Here is a 21,935-nt window from a genome sequence, read left to right as displayed (position 1 = left end):
AACTGTGAAGATCAAAGTTTAAATGCCTTCAGTGCAGACTGTTTTGCTGATAACTTCAATCTTATTTCTTACCATGATAAAGGGATGATGAGGAATGATTAGTGTTATTTCAGATGTGCTCACTTTAATGTGTCTTAGATAATTTGGATGAACTGTTCTGATTGTTTGAAGAACTCAGTGTCTTGTTTCAACACAGCACGCTCTGTAGAATCTACTGAAGTAAGTATATGACTAGAAAAAAAGCTACAAGCTGTCTTTACACTGCAGGAAACACTGCAGGCTGGGCTGACATTCACAGGTTGAGAAGCAGCTGCCACACACACACACACACACACACACACACACACACACACACACACACACACACACACACACACACACACACACACACCTCCCGATCAAGGCCTGCTGCCACAGTGATGATGTCACCAGTCTTGTTGTTAATGGTGAACATGTTGGAGGAGGGGCTCTGGGGATTTTGAGAGAGGATCTTATATCGTAACATCCCGTTGGCAGTTTTTGGATCATCCTTGTCCACCGCTGTCACTGTCATCACAAATGATCCTTTACAGAAACAGGTAAACACAGACATGTCAGTGAAGAAGGATTAAATGTATTAAATGTAACACAAGTTAAAAGTGTATGTATCTGTTTGAGAGTGTGTGTGCTGGTACCAGGCTTGGATCCCTCTGGTACAGAGCCGTTGAAGATGGTGTGTGTGAACTCTGGTCTGTTGTCGTTCTGGTCGATGACGTTAATGACAATATCGATGGGATTCTCCACCTGATTCCCATTCAGATCCACAGCATGGGCTCGCAACTGTACACACACACATGCACACACACACACAAACACAAACACACTCTCCATCAGGTTAAGTGGCGGAGTTAAGGCCACTTTTGACACGAATACTGAGTATTCCTCCATCACCTGTGCAACTCTAGGTGCTTTAAACAGTTTGGTTAGACATCATTACACATAGAAGAGATTCCTTAAACTAAAACAACTGCATGAGTTCACTCAGGTTTGCCAGATCTCAGGAGATAAAAAAGCAAGACAGACTGTTAAGAACACAGGTCTCAAACTCATTCCACAAAGGGCTGAGTGGCTGAGGGTTTTCTTTCCAACCACGCAGCACACCAGACTTGACTCATTTCATCAGCTGATCTCAGTCTTCAGACAGCCGATTGGTCAGACTGCATGCTCTTGATTGGTTGGAGGAAAAACCTGCAGCCACACAGCCCATTGTGGAATGAGTTTGAGACGCCTGGTTAAGAACAAAGTCGATCATATGCCTACAGCATTCTAGCAGCTCTGTGAGGGGTGGTACTTAGAAGCTCTGAGCTAAATGCTAAAAACGCCATGTTAACAATGAAAATGTCAACATGTGAATGTTTAACAGATAATGTTTGCTTTCAGCTTGGTAACCTTTGCTAATTAGCATTGAATTTAAACAAAGTAAAGCTGAGGCTGATGGGAAAGTCAAGTCACAAGTCTTCTGTGAGAAACATTTATACCAAATTTTGTGCCAATCAATCAGTGGAGCATAAAATATCATAGATAGCAGGAGCGCTTCAAAATGACAGCTTTGCAACGTAGACTTTTTTAATTAATTTGATGGGCTGATGTTTCATTGACATGTCTCCTTCAGAACATACACATCATTCTTAGGTGCTCCTGATTGTTCCTGAAGTTATACTTGTTGGCAGCCTGATGTTCATCGGGATGTGCTCTGTAGTAGAGCATGTCCCAGCAGGTTTGAGTATAATCAAGATTAGCCTTTAATATCAGCTCAAACATGGAATGTAAAATTGTGAAAAGTTCTGAAAAAGTTTAAAAGACCAATTTTTGCTTAGCAATGAAAGCATGTCCAAGAACAAAAACATTTCCAGTCTTTATATAACTTCAATGAACATAATGTCACTTTGAAAATCAAGAATCTATTTCTTGTAAGCATCTTTGATGTTCCCAATTAAACAGCAGGCCTTTGTGATTTATGTACTTAGCATAAAATGGTCAAAGATGCTGAATATAATTATTGATTGGCCTTGGACCCTCAATAAGCCATTCCTTTACAGCATACGAAGCATCCGTATGAGGCTCTCAAAGAGCCAAAGCCTGTCTCATGAATAAACATGCTGGCCAATCCCAGCTCCTAGCTCTGACAACTACATCCAATCACATGAATATTCAACAGACAGCTTAAATGCAAATCACCCTGCTGCGACTCCAGATTTCCACTCCCCTGTGTGAGATGTGAGTGTGTGTGTATTCCTACAGATCAAAAGGTTAGACTCTGCTCTCGGAGGTGTGTGTGACTGTATGAGATATACTGTAGTGAGCAAACACCCAGAGTCTTTTTGTAAAGAATTTCTTCATCTCTGTGCATGAGAGAGAATATATCTGGCAGAGAGTGACAGCAAAGATGAAAATAAAAACAGGAGGGTGACATGCAACCATGGTGGCAAGGCAGACAGGGAGCACATTCACCCACCGAGCCAAGCATGAGCTAGCCTAAATCATCTGAAATGTATTTCTGCTTATTTTTTACAGTAAAGAGACTGTGAGTGAGTGCTGGGGTTGGGGTTAAACTGCATGTTAAATAATCTGAATCAAGTTTTGAAGTTATTATTAAACCCATTTAGGTTCAACTTTCAACATAAATTTGAACAGTACTTAGATGGAAAGATTCAACTGAGATCTATAATCACCTTCTTTGGGCCAAGAAGGCAGAAACACTAAAGCTTTGACTGATGCTAATAAATGTGAACAAGATATGGCTACAGCCTGAAAATCAGACTAGCAGCACAAGATAGAACACATGTAGCCTACTTGCTTTTGCACAACATATTTTCCATGAGATACATGATCCAAACAAGCTAACAAAAAAAGCGAATGAGAGTCCAGCTACAGATGTGATCTGATCAGTTAACTGAGTTCAGCAGAGAAGACTCACCAATTTGTTAGTGGTGTTAAACTTCAAAAACACACAGTTCACTCACAATCAAGATCTTTGGCAAAGTACAGCAGCATGCTTGCAGCAAACTCACTAAATAAAAAAAACACATTACCTTAAGGCTTCTTGACAACCGAATTACATTCTTTATCTGCCAACTGGAAAATTTAACATTTCAACCCCCAAAGGCAAGAGTCAGCACTGGTTAAAAAAAGAGACATCTGTTTTGTCAATATTTCATTTTTGCTCTTTAGCAATGTAAAGAGAAAGACAAGAGACATGAGAGATTTGTTTGTTAGTCAACCTGGAACTAAATTTCAGGATTAGACATGAAATCTTGCAATATGACTTCTTTTTTTGACCTTAGCTGTCACCACATAGAGAGTCTTACATGGAAGTTGGAGATGTGCTCTCTGTCCAGAGGCTTGGTGACGGACAGCTGGCCTGAGATTGGGTTGATGATGAAGATACCGGTTGGAGGCTGGTCGGCCCCAGGGCCCGTCACACTGTAGCGCAGCATCCGGTTCTTATCCCGGTCTGAGCGGATCTGAAACACAGACGCAGGGAGAGAAGGAAGGGCAATGGCAGAAAAGTTAATTTCCAGTTAATCTGCTATATGAATACATACAATTTAGCTGGGAAAATAATTAATGTGGAAGTAATAAAAACTAAAGAGAACATCCTTTGTAAAAGTACCTGCACAATTCTTTTTTTCATTCAATCTGCTGCATCTACTGCTGTCAGTGTATTTTGGGAGATATTTCTTCCCAGTAAGTCTGTTTAAAGGTAAAAATCTAATAATATACAAGTCAAGCTAAACTTTCTGAGTTTGACCTGGATGTGTCTCATATGTCGGTATGACTTAGGGCTTGCACAGGCAACGCTCAGCAAATGCTTGAGGCTGCTGCTACATAACTAGAGAAAATCTGAGCTGAAGTCAAAATAAACTGTGACGCATGGTGCACCATTAATATCCTGCGCATTGTCATTATGACCAAAACATAGGACGAGGAAGGCAGCACTGTGAGGACCCTGCTTCCAAAATAAAAAATGAATGTGAACATGAATATGCTGCAAATTCAAAACAAGCACTATTACCTACAGCAGTCTTTTCAAGTTTAACTGCAACTATATTGAGCTGAGTTGATATAATTGAGTTGTCTGTCTGTTGAGCTGTCGAATTTTATCGACAGTGTTATCTGCAGGATACTGGTCAGTCCTGGGTGCTAAAGAATCCCCGTAATATTCCTTTACTCATGCTAACAGAAACACTTAACATTAACAAATCAATTAGAAATCAAACATACGGTTCCAGGTATAATCTGTCTTTTTTTTGTGAAATGGAAGTTATCACGGTATTGCCATGTATGATTCCGATGAATGATTTCCAGTGAGAAACATGCAGCCTTCACTTGGACTATGGTGCAATGACAATCACCTGAAGCTCGATATCAGCAGAAGCAAAGAGCTTGTGGTGGACTACAGTGCTTCATATATGGATGTTGCTATTCAACAGCACAGAAGATCTATACAATCAGCACAGTTTCAAGGTGGACAACCAAGGACACCTTTTGTACATAAACTGTCATCACTTCATAATTGTATCCTATGAAACATTTGTGTGGAATTTTCTCATAATGAGTATGTGAATTCCTGAGTTATGGCCAAATACACATTACAGTAACCTTGATCTTTGAAATCTAATCAGTTCATCCTTCAAGTCCAAGTGAATGTTTGTGGCAAATGTGAGGGAATTCCCTCAAGGTGTTCGTGAGATAAGAGAACATACATGCATGAAACTTGAAAACATAATCCCTCTGGCCATGGCTGTCGCTGGGCCGGAGGCATAAACACACTATGTATTAAAAAAGATAGGATGGCAGCCATGTCATAGTTAGTGCAACCAAAACTGGTATTTTAATTTTCCTGAAGCTAAAATTGGCATGTAATGTTATGTTACAGGAACAATCACTCCCAGTAGTGCAACAATTAGCTAAAGTTAATCAATAGTTGGTTTCTTCAGAACAGAGCAAGCCAACACTGCAATTCAGGGAATCAACTGTTATGGGGCATTAGCCTCACTGCTACAACAGAAAGAAAGTAACAATGTGACACTTTGGCATGGACATTCACATTGGAGCTTTGGGAAAAGTCTATCATACAAAATAATCAAAGATCAAAAGTTCACCCTGTAATGTAGAGGTAGGGACCATTGTTATATCTGCTTCTCCCTTGTTTCCTGTCATCATTCTCCACTGGCTTAAAAGTCTTCTCACTAGCTGTAGCATCTGAAGATCAGGTGACGACACCTGAGCCATTTGCTGAATGAACAGTACATTTGAAAGTCAAATCTAGTTGGTGAAACAGTTGATCTTAGATTATTTTGCAACATATACTGCTCACCAAGACCATGAATGAGATTCCATTATCAAGTATCACATATTCATGTCATCTGTAATGTAGCAGTCACTGCTGCATAGCCATCTGTATACATAATAATACATAGAAAGAAAAGGCCATGACACTACTCATTAGTTGAAAAGCCTGAGAAGTTTGTAGGCCTGTCTGGCTGAGTATACAGATGTCTACATCTCTGAAGAACCTCATGTCTAGAGTTAGACCTTATATGTGATGTCTCCCAGGGCTCAATTCTTGGTCTGCTGCTCAGTTTATTAGTGTTTCACATCATCCAAAAACATGATCTATGCTGTATAACTGTGCAGCTAAGCATTCCTGCCCCATGGAAGCATGGGCCACATCATATCATCAGTTGAGTTCATTAAAGACATTGGTTGTTCTGCAACTCAACACTGACAAAACTGACACTTTTGAGTTACATGAAACTGTGTTTCTATTGGTCTTCAAGTACCAGGAAGTGAGCAACCTACGTGTAGTTGCTAATTGTGATTTTACTTTGAAGGCAATGTCAGCAACTTCTTGTCACAGGTGAAGCTCATGCTTTTATCTTCAGTTGCATTTTGCAATGCTCTTATGTAACCTACAGAGACTGACTATGGTTCATTTGGAGTTTTGAGAAGAGAAAATTTCATCATGTTACACCAGGTCTCAGATGTCTGCAGCATTCTTGAATTCATACTTACATTTTACTTCTTGTTTGAAAAGTCCTGCATCACCTTGCTCCACACATAACAAGCATGTCAGGTCGTCTGGTATGGGCATTTTGAGTGTTTCAAGGTTTTAATTCAAAGTTGGTGAAGATGCTTTTAGCTTTTTATGCTTCCAGTTGCTAGAATACTTGAAATACGAAAGCACACATTCCATTCCCATGACATTCCATTGTTTCCTGTGCATGTGATTTGCTTTATTTTGTTGTAATTGCCTTATAAATTGCATTTGATTACAACTGCAGTTAGTGTTGCATGTGTATATGTCTTTCATGTTCTTTATTATTATTAGCTTTTAAAAGCAATTTGTACTTCCCTTCGAATGATTATGCTGGATATCTTTTTGTTTGCTTGTTTTTTTCTTCTTCTTACAGTTGAATGTTTGAGCGTCATTATGTATGTGCAGTTTGACACTAAAAGGCTGTTTTTACATCCATCTGTTGAAAGCAGAACAAAATTTTGTCTGTGCTCAGTAAAAATCCAGTTTTAAAGAGATGGGCCTACAAGCATGATTTGTGACATCACAACTCGTTTGTTAGGCAATCCTGGTCCAATGTTCAAAGTGTGATAAACTTAAATTCTGCATGGCACAAATGCTGAGAATGGACTTTTCAGTGAAATAGGAACCATCTCTGAAGCAGTGAAACTTCTGAAATGACACATATTTGCCTACTCATAGATTCAGGATTTTTTTCTTTAACTATATTAGATTTTTTTTTGTACAGTTCTATGTGCATATACCTTTAATGTTTATCTCCATTATCTACATTGTATTTCCCATTGAATGAATGTGCTATATAACTGTTATTTAGCTTGTTTCCTTGATTTTGGGCTCCAGAAAAAGCACAGCAACACTGAGACAGGCATGTGTGTGTGTGTGTGTGTGTGTGTGTATGTGTGTGTGTGTGTGTGTGTGTGTGTGTGTGTGAGAGAGAGAGTGTTTGTGTATGCGTGTGCATTTGTGTGTGTGTGTGTGTGTGTGTGAGAGAGAGAGAGAGAGTGTTTGTGTGTGTATGCGTGTGCATTTGTGTGTGAGAGAGAGAGAGAGTGTTTGTGTGTGTATGCGTGTGCATTTGTGTGTGAGAGAGAGAGAGAGTGTTTGTGTGTGTATGCGTGTGCATTTGTGTGTGTGTGTGTGTGTGTGTGCGTGTGTGTGTTTCTTACCCTGACTAGGTCCTCTGGGAACTGTCCTCGTGAGTTCTCAGGGACGTTGATAGGCGGAATGACCCAGTCCCTCTTCACCCTCCTCAGACTGCCATCACCCCTGACAACCACGCTGCGCCATGGAAACAAGATCTCTGGTACCCGCTGAGTCAGTGTTGCATCACTGGGCTTTAGCTGAAGAGACAGTAAACAAGCATTGTATACTGGACTACAGATACATGCAAACATATACACACACACACACACACACACACACACACACACACACACACACACACACACACACACACACACACACACACACACACACACACACACACACGCACGCCTGAGCTACAGAGCCTTCCTGCTTGGAAGGCTTGGTGACTCAGGGTATTTCTGACCTCATTCCAGAGGCTTGGATTAATGCTCTCATTATAGTCTGTCTGATGAATGACCACCACCTGTCACCATGTGCGTGTGTCTGTGTGTGCGTTTGTGTGCACGGGTGTCCTGTGCAACCACAGATCTGCATGACTGGTCAGTGAGCAGCCACACTGCAGGATTCACAGACGATGATAAGGAAAAGAAAACGCTTCTCAGCTACTCTGCCCTCCAACAATTCACCTGCTGCTCAAGCCAAGTTCAGCCTGTGACCTTGGAAATAGGGATGGGTATTTTAACCAGACTTTTTAAGACTTGGATTCAACTATGATTTTATTTATTCAATATAATAAATCGCATATTGCCAATCATTAATGGATAGTATGGTATAAAGAATGTATAGATACATTATAAAAGCACATACATAAGGAGGGTAATTAAGAGATCTGTAATCCTTTATTAATCCCATAGCAGGGAAATTTGCGATGTTACAACAGCAAAGGAGATAATATTAAGAGGCATCAGAAAGAAAAAAGCAAGATATGACATTATGATAAGTACAATAAGTGATGTACTTTGCATGAGAGAATTTGTCATTTTCAGTGTGCAGATTATTTGGTGGAGTGTCTGTGTTGACAGCAGCAGGAAGGAAGGACCTTCAGTATCTCTCCTTCACACATTTCAGGTGAAGCAACCTGTCACCGAAGGAGCTGCCCAGTGCTGTCAGAATGTCCTGCATGGAATGGAACATGTTCTCCATCAGGGGTGATAGCTTAGCCATCATCTTCCTTTTTCCCTACAATCCAGCAGGTCAATAGGGGCCTGGCAGGGCAGAGATGGTCTTTTTAACCACCTCAATGTCCATTCCCTGGATGTTCACTGGTGTAGGAGGAGATAGTTTACATTTATAGAAGTCCACTATCAGCTCTTTAGTTTCCCTGCATTGATCTGGAGGCAATTCTGCTGGCACCTCTCCACAAATCCCTAGGTCAGTTTTTCTGTACTCCCTGTTATCCCCCTCTGTGACGAGGCTGACGACTGAAGAGTTATGAGAGTGGCAGTTAGCTGATTTGTGTGTGAAGTCAGCAGTGTAGATGGTGAAGAGGAAGGGAGCCAGGGCTGTTCTCTGTGCTGCAGACAACCATGTTGCACTCATAATCCTGTATTTTGACATACTGTGTTCTGTTGGTGAGGTATTCCATAACCCATGCAGTGAGGTGGTGGTCCATCCCTGTGTGCTCCAACCCATCCATCAGAAGTGTGGGCTGCATGGTAGTGAAGGCACCAAAGAAATAAAAAACCTGATTCTCACAGTGGTTCCAGCCTTTTCCAGGTGAGAGGGGATCTATGTAGGAGGTAGATGACACCACCATCCACCCCAATATAGACAAGGACCAGCCTCTCCAGGGTCTTCATCAAGTGTGATGTCGTTGCCCCTGGATTGTAGCTGTTGAGGTCTTTGGCAATGGTACTGTAGGATTTTGATGGTAGTTAACCTCTACAAACAGCATGAGAGTCAGTGGGATGGAAGTGTGGAGTGTGGTGTAAAAATAAACAGTCTTGGACAAACAGGCTTTTTCTTTTCTTCAGAGCTATAATTCTTTTTATTCTTTAATGGTGGCCATACACGGGTAGCAAAGAAATGCACACCCAAATGTTGCCGAATGCTGAGCAGATCACTGTAGCAAAGCTTACCAGCCTGCCTCCTCTCACTATCAAACAGAGGACCCCCTCACCTGCAAACTATCCTCACTATTTGATTTGGCCCACACCATTACCCATGTGAAGGGACCCCCCCAGACACAAACTTCTTTAAAAACATACATATACCATTTAATGTTGTCAAATATTACTTTGTACAAAATGTAAAGAACTATAATCTAATACAGGTTAACCCAAAATACATAATGAACTGAAGAAACAACAAACCAAAAGCCCAATTTAACAACTCCCCTGCTACTCGCTCCACTCACTCTACCTTCCACATTGGTATGACCTAACACAGTGATTTGGAACTGCTGGAGTCCTGTGGCTGCATTCTCATGTGTGCACTCCATGAAAACACACCCCCTGGAAGTCGACCTCAGAGAGAGGAGTTAGTCAAAATAAAAGCACTAAACCAAAATCTCAAACTTCCTGCATTAGTCCATTCTTTCTTACTTGACAACAATGTTCAGTTTTCACCTTAGTGAGGGGGGATGCTTTCCAGACCCCTCACAGGTACAATGCAAGATATTTTTTTCACAGCTGTGGGGCTCTCCCAAGCTTCAGGCTGGGGTTAAACATGTGCTCAACTAACAACTGGTTTGCATAAGACTTAAGAAGATTTGACCTGATGCCATCCAAACCTGCATCCTAAGTTCATTGCTTACCTGTTTGGAGTTTGTGGGATGGGGGTGAGGCAGTACACATGGTTTCAGATGATGTGAGCTGCAGCAGGGAGGACTGGACAGTGGTAGGGGAAGATGACCGATCAAATTTATTGAAGAAAAGGTTCAGATCATTCACTCACTTTCAGAACTCATAGGGTGGGAGCTGGGTTCTTTGGAGCCAGAGATTGTTTTAAGGCCCCTCCAGACACCGCTGATATTTTTCTGTGCCAAATGCTCCTCCATCTCCCTCCTGCAGCTATTTTTCCCTCTCTGATCATCCTCAGCTCCCTCTGCACATTCTTCAGCTCCTCTGTATTTTCTGACCTAAAGATTCTCCTTTTCCTTGAGGAGAGCATTTATGTCATGACCAATCATGGATAGGTTGTTGAAGTCTGGGTGGGTATGGCATTCTCCACAGTGATGTTGATATAGTCCATACCACAGTGTGTGAGACTGTCAATGTCCTCTCAATGGGCATCATGTACTTCCCACTCAGTTGTATCGAAACAGTCTTTCAAAGCCTCCTCAGCCTTGTTGGACCATCTTCTCACTGCGGAAGTGACAGCTGGCTGCCTCTGTATGAGAAGTTTGTACAGAGGCAGTAGATGCACCAGGATGTGATCACATCTTCGCATGGATGGGACAGGTGATGAGTTATATGCCTCCTTGGTGTTAGAATAAAATAAATCCATTTTTGTGTGCAGCATGTAGTATAATGTGTGAATGTGGGCAAAGTGGAAGGATGGTCTGCATTTATATAGCACTTTTCTAGTCTTACCAACCAACTAAACCATTTTACAACACTAGTCAGCATTTACCCACACATACACATATTCATACACTTGTGGTAGAGCCATTCACAGACACCCTCACACTGATGGCACAGCATCAGGAGTAAATTGGGGTTCAGTATCTTACCCAAGGATATTTCGACACATAGACTATAGGGGTCAGGGACTGAAACGCCAACCTTTTGATTAGTGGACAACTGCTCTACCTCCTGAGCCACAGCCACCCAGAGAGGTGTGATTGAAGTCACCAGAAGAAATAAGAAGGGTATGCAGGTGTTGTGTCTGCAGCCTGCTTACAACTGAGTGCATGACATCACAGGAAGATACACCTCCATGGAAGTAACAATGCGAGAATTCCTGTGATAGATAGTATGGCCTTATGCTAACAGCTCAGTGTCATTACTGCAGAGCTGTTCTTGATTTGCACCGAGCTGTACCATCTATCATTGACAAAAACTGCCAGCACTCCTCCGTTCCTCTTACCATTGTCCTTTGTCCTGTTGACTTGCATCATCTGTATCCTTTATTTTCTTTTTTCATGTGAATATCTGAATATTCAGCTTGCATTGATGCAATGTTTTCTTCTATGACTATGCCATGTCATTTTGTTTCGAAAAGTTTTTTTAATTTGATTTCATTTTCTCCAGCCAAATGAAGTGAAAAAAAAAGAAACTATAATATGATTATTATTACATTATTCTTTTTGATCCTCAAAAGTCCAATCCTATTTTACAAAAAATTCTTGTCTCGCTGTCTAGAAACCTGGATGTAATTTTGACAGTGACCTTCTATTTTCTATTTTTTGAAGAACAAATTACAAAAGTTGTTCGATTGATGAGTATCTAAAAAAATCTGGTCTTTTCTCTATCGTCCTGAACTTGAGAAGGCCATTCATGTTTTTATCTCTTCTTGCTTAGATTACTGTAACTCATTGTACTCAGGGTTAAGCTGAAAAATCATTTTATACATTCAGCTGGTACAAAATACAGTTGCTCTGCTTTCAAAAACTATAGTAACTATACTAGAAGACAAAATCATATCAGTAACAAGTTTTAGAATTGATTTTAAGATTTTAGTAATTACCTTTAAAGTACTTCTTGGTGTGACACCCAGTTAAATTGCTGAATTTGGTCCCCTACGAGCCAGAGCTCAGCCTCAGATCTTCAAGCAGAGCTCTGCTGGCTGCTCTTAAGTCCAAGACTAAAGGTGCCCAAGCTTTTGCAGTAAATTAGAAGCAAAAGCTAGTCTGCAATATACTCCTCTTAAATAAAGGCCTGCTTCTCTCTCAGGTTGAGGTCCATACATTGGAGAATCAAGTTTTAGAACAACTTGATAATTAAGGTGCATTTTACATTTCAAAGAATTGGATGGCCAGCACCGAGGACAAAGACTCGCATACTTCATTGACTTCATATAAGTAAGGTGTTGTTATAAGGTGACCCTGTCTGATCTGTCAACCAAAGACTGATTTTACTGACATTTGGAGCTTGGTGGGCTGTAAATGTGATGCCCATTTGTCTCACTCTTCAGTTTCATTTGATAACATCCCTGGTCCTGCCTCTCAGTTGAAGGGCACAGTGCTGACACTGCTCCCCTGCCAAATGAGTGGCTGTTAACTGCCATGGCTGCTCCTCATGAGATTTCCTTATGAAGGATTGTTGACAGTTTCTTTCACTCTCTGTGATTCTCCTCCTCACTGACGGCAGCAATTGATGCTGAGAGCAACTAAAGCATATGGCAGCCAGTTATTTCTAGGCTGTGTTTAGAAGAACAGCCAATCAAGGCCAGTGTCTTTTCTAAATACATGCAGAGGGCCTTATTATCGCTGTTGTACATCAAACAAACTCACAGATGGCTGTTTGACTCGCTTTGTCTCTGCAATCAGCACTTGGCCAACCTCAGACGCCTGCTGGGCTGGAAAAGCTGATTTTATATCTGTACATAGTTCATCCAACATTACTGAAGCCTTGGGGGGAAATAACAGCCCATTATGCTCAGACTGTTTAATGATTCTGCTTGTCAAAAATTACAGCTCTCTCAGAAAGGCTTCACACACACTGGCATCCTCAGACTCAGATGTAGGTATGTGTTCAGTCTGTCAGCTTCTGCATGTGTTAATGAGCTCACAGTTATTCAGATGCCCAATGACTCAGTGAAGGTAGATGTGTATGCACTGTATAATAACTAAAGACAGTGAGGGTGGTGTACTTACAGTGGATGAATAACACTGACATTTCCAAAACATGATAAATAGAATAAGTACTTATACTGCCCAGTGTTCATCCTATGTTACTATGTATTGTTAACCAGTCGTGCTTATTAACCAAGCTAACACATGCATTAATGAGCAAATTAGGGCTTTGATTGTTTATTATTAATTCATTATATTATATGAATGATGTTTTTGACATTCTGTTAATCTGTTAATCATTTAATCTGAAAATGTCAAAAAGGTCAAAAATGTCCATCTCAAGTTTCCTGAGCCCAAGGTTACATCTTTAAATAATGTTTAGACTGACCAACAGTTTAAGGTATTCAAAAGTAACACTATTAATTATGAACATAACAACTTCTCACATTCATCTCACAGTAACTGATTCAATAACCAGTAGATTCAGCCCAGCGGCAAAGTTGGGGACAGTAATGATATAATTTTAGTTTACAACACAAGAAGCCCTTTCTTTACTACGAAGTGGTATCTGCACATAAATAATGCACATTCATCAGGGAAGTTATGGAACCTTTACAACCAAACATCTGTCAGCTCAGGAGAGTCAAATGAATGGAAAATGGAAGAACAGTTTTCTGGTTATTCACAGTAAAGCAGATTGTGCACACCATGTGCCCTGCTGAAAATGTGGGTTTACAAGGAAGCAGCTCTCTACTTCTGCAGCTGTGTTACCTGTTGAGATCCTGTGTGGAGGTGGACTCTGGTCTTCCAGACCTGCTTGGACTGCAAGTCTCGAGCGTAGACCACCACCATGGCTTTTCCCTTTCCAACTAGGCTGAGGTGCCGCAGGGTGTAGACCACACCATCCTCACTCACTCTGAAATCAGAAGAATCTCCAACCTCAAACCACACCTTCCCTCCACCGCAGTCCATGAAGCTCACTAAGAGAGAAGGACAGAGACAGACATGAGGTTGAGAAGAAAAACCCATCAACCACCTGCATGATGATGGGTCATCACGCTGCTGCATGCATCCTGAGAATTCATGTTCACATATTTCCATTTACTCTATTTAAAGATGTCATCAGCATTTAACACAGACACCACATGTTGGGTAAAATTTCAGGAAAGTGAATATCAATGGATCGAAAAAACTCCAACACCTTTACATGACAGCCAGGTGGACTATCAACCTTCATGTGACCTCAACAAAAGACCCTGCAGAGGACAAAGGTGCCCTGGGAGTTTTCTTGTAAATAAACAAAAGTTATGTTTGCCTTCAGTGTTGCTCAGCAATACTTATTGAGTGTACTGAACACATTTCCATCCATCCATCCATTTTCTATACTGCATATCCCTTTCGGGGTTGCGGGGGGTGCTGGAGCCTATCCCAGCTGTCAACGGGCGAGAGGCCTGAACACCCTGAACTGGTCGCCAGTCGATCGCAGGGCACAAACACACAACCATTCACTCACACTCACACCTAGGGGCAATTTTACAGTCACCAATTAACCTAATGAGCATGTTTTTGGTCTGCGGGAGGAAGCCGGAGTACCCAGAGAGAACCCACGCATGCACAGGAAGAACATGCAAACTTCACACAGAAAGGCCCGACGCGGGAATCGAACCGGCAGCCTTGTTGCTGTGAGGCACGCGCTGCCACCGTGCAGCCCTTGAACACACAACACGCCACCGTGCAGCCCTTGAACACACAACACGCCACCATGCAGCCCTTGAACACATTTCCTTCCTCATAAAACATTTGCAAAGCAGATGTGCAGACTTTGAATCCTGAATTATTTACATCTGTGTTTAATACCTTAAAGTCTTGTTCTTCCCTGTCTTTGTTGGCATATTGCTGTGTATTTACTGCCATGTGTAGATCAATCAAGTAGTGTGAAACCACTGGCTGGACTATGGACAAAACAGGGACCCACTAAAAAAAGGGAACCTGAGATTGCCTGCCTGAGATTACCCACCAGTCAATTTGAATGAGACTCAAAACGGCTCAAAGATTCTAAAGCAAGTCCAGTTGCACTTCTAGATACCTTCACTTGAACTAAGGGGCCACACCCAAACTGTGAAAAGCAGCCTCAGGATCTCAAATTGTTTCAAGGCCAGATGGGATGTGTAATCTCCCAGCATGCTCTGGGTCTGCTCCATGGTCTTCTTCTACCTGTGCCTGGCACACCTCAACAGCTATGAGTCAACCAATCAAGCCCCCCAAATTTCCCACGATATCAAATATGTCAGACTGCACTTTTGGGGAAAAAAAAAAAAGTAGTTCAAAACACTGACTTTGAATTATTTTCTCTTGAAGAAACAAGCAGATACAAAATATATATGTGAAGCTGTCAAACAGTGCAGAAAAAGTATTTTTCTTCCTTTAGTGCTGCTTAAGGGGAAATTTAAGGGATAAAAAGGCTTTTAAAAGGTTAAAGAAAAAAAATGGCTGAGTAACAGAGTGAAGAAAAAGTCATGTAAAACCTGACTTGCTTTCAGATGAGCATTAGCGCAAAGATCGATGGATCTGGCCAGAGAGAGTTTAGCCTGCTTGTAAATCCCAAAGCTGAAGTGGGATTTGCAGAAGTAAAACCTTAAATGGGCAGAAATGGGACCAGTTTTCAGCAGGAACAGCAGGCTTTCCTCTCCCTGCAATTCTGTCTTCTTTATCTGTTTGCCAAGTATAGCCTACCTTCAGAGAGGAAATAGCTTTTGTGATGGCTGGGGGGGAGTACGCAGCACTGTGACAGCATTTCTCCGGAAATCATCGTAAGTTTGTCCGCAATGTGATTTGAAGAGACACAGCACACTCAAGCAGAACAAAGCTGTCAAAGGCAAATGTCAGCTCATCACAGTCGGCACATTACCAACAAGTCAGTGCATCCAGAATGGCTTCTTCCACCTCAGCTAGAAGAGAGAGAGGGATGAAGGATGCAGCTTTCGTTTCTGTCCAGCTACTTCTTGTGATAAGTGATGGAGTATCAAACTAGAAAAGGAGGCTGGAAATCATTTTCACAGACATACAAAATGTTTCTATGCTTGTTCTGACGATGTCTAACACGGCCTCAGATGAGTCTCCAGTGTGATTTCAAGGACTCATTTTAGTATAGAATAATCTGTGGAATACAATTAATTAAGTAATCTATAAAATTAAAGAAAATGATGAGAAATGCTCATCCCAAGAGTCCAAGGTGACATCGTTAAATTACATGATGTCCCAATATATCCAATTTACAGTACTACAGAATAGAGAAAATCAGCAAATATTCACATTTGAGAAGGATGCAGTTTAGATCTGTAATATCTGCTTTTGGCTGAGAAGGCAGAGATACTGCACTAATTTACTGTAGTCTATTTGAAGTGTAGAAACACGGTCCACTCGCAGTCTTACTGCAGTGACACAGAGCACTGTTCCTTTTCCTCACAAATGATCTTGGATTTCTGACACCAGCTTGGAGAGGGCACCTTGGCAACAGGGAAGATATTCTTGTTGACGTATTATCAAGTTAATTTACAACATTAAGGTTAATTAAATACAGCTGATATAATCTGCCACTCAGTACGTTTCCCATCTCCACTGCTGAAAGAGACAGTGGCAGCTAAAGCTGAAGCCTGATGTCACCTGTATGTTCTGTAGGCTACATTTTTAGTTAATAAACAAGACTGATAGTCAACAGCTACTCTTGTGGCTCTTCAGGTCTGTACCTATGCACTGTGTGGATATCATTCATTCCTCTACAAACATTATTGGCAATCCATCCAATAGTTGTTGGGATGTTTCAGTCTCAACGCTAAGTGGTACCCTGACCAATCAACAGACAGACACAGACACTGCCATCTGATAGCAGCTACGATGCTTCTATCAGTGCTTAGAAAATCCAGACATTTTGCGAACCAGCAACCAGATCAAAAATAAAACTGGCTCTCATAAACCAGCTCTACTCAGTTTGAGTTGTATGACATAAGAAAAAACATGAAAATATTGATGTATTGTATGGTACTAAACGACAATCCTCAGCAGCACTTATTTATGTCTTTAATGGTTATTTTTCACATTCACAATTCATTCACTTTCTTCAGCTGATAGAAACACACCTAATTCACAGTTTATTTTTAGCAGTGTCATTAAAGTTGATTTGAAATGTGCTTGATGGCTGGATGGAAATAGCACTTATGAGACAGAGAAGAGAGAGATAGGAGGAGAGACTGAGAGAGAAAAGAAAACCAAAAAAATGCAAAGTTGGAAGTCAAATGACTGCGCTCTTGATTTTCTGTGTTTCTTGTATAACTGCATATCTGATATTTGAAATGCATCAGACTACAATGTGCTCAGTGTGAATAAAGTTCAGTTTCATCACGATAATGTATGTGGAGCTGGTGATCTATGTAACCTGATGAGACTTGCGCAAAATGCTTTAGTCTCTCTTCCATTTTCAGAAAATGGCTGAATAAATACCAACAGCAAGTTTGTTCACATGAGCTCAGTATTGTAGTGTGCAGCAAGCTCCTGCTTTCCAATTCTTTCAAATTGACTGTTTAACTATGGTGTAAGATCGCTGTCAAAAAGACGTGTCCACAATTAAAGTTTCGTATTTGTAAAGTTAACAATTTGTGTGTCATAAAAATTGTTTTACACAAAATTCTGCTGTCATATACGTGAGTCTGTGAAATTGGGTTCGGGTTACGATTGTTTTTATATGAGTATGAGTCTAAAAGCTGTGAGTGCAAAGTCTTGAGAATATGACTCATTTTTCTACGACTACGAAGTCTTCACTGTGGATACGAATTCAAGTTCACGGCTACGACTCGATAAGTGCTGAAATGACGTCACTGAGGTCACAGTCAAGTCGCAGGGGAAAGTAATTGATTGGCGATTCCTCCAACTGCGCATGCGCATGCCCTAGACGCAAACATGCAGGGCAACGCCACCATAAACATACATAGATAAACAAGGTTAATACTGTCATGTGTTTAATTCAGTATGACAGGAAATGTTCAATAACTTTACTTTGACCGCCACTGAGACAAAAATTTTGGATTTTCCTCCATACAAGACACAACACAATTTAGACAATAGGAAACTGAAAGTCTTGATTGAAAGCAGCTCTCTTCAGTCTGAGCCCTGGGCCCTCTGTGAAATAATGTAATGAGATAGAAAAACTTACTGTCTACTTTATGAATTCACTTCATGTCTCTTTTTTTCTTTCTTTTTTTTTTAAATATTAAAGAGTTTTCAGCCTCCCAGCCTTCGGTGATGATGAATCAAATCAAACAAGCGAAAAGGCAAAATCATTTTCTGGTTGAGCTGTTCACCATATGCACGCCTTGACAGGGTGGACGTCACTTTGTTTTACGGCATCACAAACCAAAAAAGTTTCAGAACCACTGGCATTGCAGTGCTCTGCAGTAAAAATTTACAAATTGTATCACATCCATGAGAACAAAGTCCATCAGATTGCATTTAATAAAAGGACAATTTTGTCTTGATGGACTCATGACAGTACTGCTCTGTGACTACATGGCAGACGAGTCATGAGGTCACTGCATCATTATCATTTCCAAGTGAGGATTAGTGGAGCTATTGTTTAATCCCATATTTGATATTTCATAAAAAAAATGCAATTTGGTTGGTTATTTTTGTTGACTTTTGTGTTCTATTTTCAAATTGATAGACGCAGAGATAGAAAAGAATAGAAAGCTGCTTAATTTGAGAAAGACCAAAAGTCAAAAGCCTTACAAACTGTCCACAGTCTAACAATTATGCTATTCTAGAATTCCTATCGAAGTTCAAGGTTCTTTTCTAGGTCATCTTCTTTGTCATTCTACAACACAGAGTTGAACAACCAAATGCAAGTTGCAGTCCCTTGACACTACACAAGAAAAACTATTTTTGAGGTGAAGTGCAGAGGATGAGTTGAAGAGTCTAACAGCCTGAGGAAAGGAGCTGCTCTGTATTCTTTTGGTACAGCCGCAGATACTTGTGTATTGCTTGCTAGACGACATCAGTGCGAACAGGCAGTGGCTGGTCTGGGGATTGTCTTTTACTATCTTTCTCGCCTTCACTGATGCTTGGTTGGTGGGTAGTAGTGATGTTCTGTGTGGTTTTAATCACTTGCTGCAGAGCCTGGGCACAAACCATGGCAGTTTGTAATGTTTCCAGACAGGATGCTTATTATCGTTCCTCTGTTGCCAAGACCTCACCATAGGAATTTTGCCTTCGTAAGTTTGCTTCAGAAAAACAGTCGTTTCTGAGCTTTCATTACCAGGGTGAACATAAAACTATTCACCCACTCCACCTCAGCGCCACTGATTTAAACATGGCGTATATGTGTGCCTTTGCCTATTGTTTTTTTAATAAAATCAATGATCGGCAACGTCTAAAGTATGTCATTTGTCCTGAGGGTGATGCTACAGGAAAGGGAACAGGGTTATAAAATCAAAAGAGTTTATTACTTGTACAAATGTGATCAGCACATTAAATGGCATCCTTATCCCAATTCCGATAACATTTTTTATAAAATAGACTTGGCTTGAAGGTGGTGTTAGCAAGAGAAACTCTAAAATGGAAAGGGTACATGAACGTGCTCAGTAAGTTCAATGATTAAAAGTCAGTAGGAAACATTCTTTATGGAGATACAATTAAGACAAGTTGAGGGACTTAAAGGAAATTGGTCTAAATAAAAGTGGATATCTAAGATTTTTTTTATCCTGAATTTCTTGTTCCTACTATGCCTGATTGTCCAAAAACACTGCATCCTGCACTGTGGTTAATGCATCTGACTGGAGTGTTTTCATTAGACCACTCCTGCCCAGTAAACACCCCCGTCTTTTAATCTTTTTGCCCCCAGTGTGAAACAAAGGCTTTCTGTTCTAAGAGACAGCTCGAGGCCAAGCTCAGATAGATGACATCACTATGACATCATCAATGCTACTGTCTTGGAAAGTGTGCTCAGGGCCACAGAAGAAGAAGAAGAAGAAGAAGAAGAAGAAGAAGAAGAAGAAGAAGACAACACTGTTTTCACAGGCCGAGTGGTAAACTGATCTTCATGTGGAAAATATGTACACTCCCCTTTTAGGGACAAAATCTATCAAACTAATATCAATGTGACTTTCACATCCTGTCTGCACATCAAGCAATTCAGTCTGGGTTCTGAGCCCATGTTTGAAACACTGGTCTCACCACTCAACACACTGATGGATTGCCATAAAGGAGAAAAAGCTTCCTCGAGTACTGACCCTCCCCTCAGCTGTAACATCTTTCACTCTCTCTGATGGTCTCTAGCAGCTCGGTGTAAATGCTCATATATTATCCATGGTCATGTTCAAAAACACTCATGCTGCTACATGATGTTAGAACTGTCTGCTTTAACACCCCCCACTGGCAATATAGAGGGAACTGGGGCAGAACTAAGCGCAGGGCTTTCAGATGTTACTGGGCAGTAGCAGGTGGTTACAAATTCACCCTCTTATATTCAGACAGCGAAACACAACAACATGGAATAAGATAAACATCCAGGGTCACATGAAATGCAACAACATCAACAGATCAGGGCGCTGCAACCTGAAGCAGCTGCAGTGTCAGTCTGATAAAGTTTGACTTTGTCCTATCGTCTCAGCCTGCACTGTTGAAGCAACACATTTTTTATAACGTGATAAGTTTTGAAAAAACCTCTAATTATACATGAATAATAAGCTAACAACAGCTGCTAAATGGACCTCATGGTGAGATTTTGCAAACTCTTTGCTCTTTCCAGAATCAAGACAAAAGTTTCAATGATTATTGAGATTATGAAGTTATAAATTACAGGACAAGAAGTAAAAAATAAAAACAAAATGACATTGGATCTTTTTAATAGCTAGTTTATTACCCTTGACAAAATGCTATGTTTATTTACTCAACATTGGAGTCAAAAGCCCCAGGTAGTCATTGACAGCCTCCACTACACAGAAATATTTAATGATTTACAGTTTTTAGCCATGTTAGAGCCATGACTCTGGGGGCGGTCATGTCTGTCTGTCTGTCTGTCTGTCTGTCTGTCTGTCTGTCTGTCTGTCTGTCTGTCTGTCTGTCTGTCCATCCATCACTGAGAAATCTCAACAACTCTTGGATAGCTTGAAATTTGGTATAGCTTCCATGGTCCCCAGAGGATGAACGCTAATGGCCTAACGTTTTCACTTATCTCAACATCTATTGGATGGATTAGCACAAAACTTTGTACATGAATTTAGGGTTACCACAGGATGACAGCTTGGTGGTGATCCTCTGACATTTAATATAGCAAATTGTCAACACGGATGGATGTCAATCAAACTGTAACTTTGGAAAGCTCCTTACCAATTAAACCTCAGAGACATAAAAATTATTTCTCTCGGACTTAATACATATTTTTTTGTTTTCCAAGATTTTTTGAGCCGTCTCATCGACACCCAGTTAATTTTCAATTTAATTTCCAAATTGAGCAGCTCTGCTACTCACGCAACCAGACCACCACTCGCGCAGCGTAATGCACACACCTGATGACGATAACCTGCCTGGGTGCAATGTGCTACCGTTTGCATCCAGATTGTTTGCCTGAGCCCCCAACACTTCTCATATCTCCTGGCCTGCGAAATAATCCTGTGTGTGTCTTTGAAACGTGAGTGTGGTTCCCTTTCCTCCTGCCTTTGATGATGGGCTGTATATCCAACATCTGCGTGCAGTTTGAAGTAGCTGTGAGTGCGGCACTACCGCGAGTATTGTTTGTGCAAGCAGTGATAACGTGGGTAACTGGAAGTGTTTAATGTGTAAATATGTAAATACTTAATTGCATTGTATTGATTTCTTCTTGGTAAATTAATTCATGTTAATGCTACCATGATAGTTAGTGATGCATTATGGTGTTTGACCAATGAATTAATTACTGAGGTAATTTATGAATGAGATGTGATTAACTACAGGTTAAGTGCTGGATTATGTATATGTATATTATTTCTGATAGAAGTTTTGGTTCTT

At 40.8% G+C, this 21,935-nt stretch overlaps 1 protein-coding gene across 1 annotated transcript in view; it reads right to left on the bottom strand.

Annotated features, from left to right (window-relative positions):
• The window catches only part of LOC139329939 (cadherin-2-like), a 106,648-nt gene that overhangs the window by 42,592 nt on the left and 42,121 nt on the right, over positions 1–21,935 (bottom strand). The window contains exons 3-7 of the mRNA XM_070960601.1: positions 13,674–13,882; positions 7,246–7,419; positions 3,348–3,503; positions 675–819; positions 392–564 (exon numbers count right to left, since the gene is read on the bottom strand). Coding sequence (XP_070816702.1) covers positions 392–564; positions 675–819; positions 3,348–3,503; positions 7,246–7,419; positions 13,674–13,882 — 857 coding nt within the window. The remainder of the gene's footprint in view (positions 1–391; positions 565–674; positions 820–3,347; positions 3,504–7,245; positions 7,420–13,673; positions 13,883–21,935) is intronic.

The sequence above is a fragment of the Chaetodon trifascialis genome, chromosome 4 (genome assembly GCF_039877785.1).
Source record: "Chaetodon trifascialis isolate fChaTrf1 chromosome 4, fChaTrf1.hap1, whole genome shotgun sequence".
Classification (NCBI taxonomy): domain Eukaryota; kingdom Metazoa; phylum Chordata; class Actinopteri; order Chaetodontiformes; family Chaetodontidae; genus Chaetodon; species Chaetodon trifascialis.
This window is presented reverse-complemented; position numbering and strand designations above follow the sequence as displayed.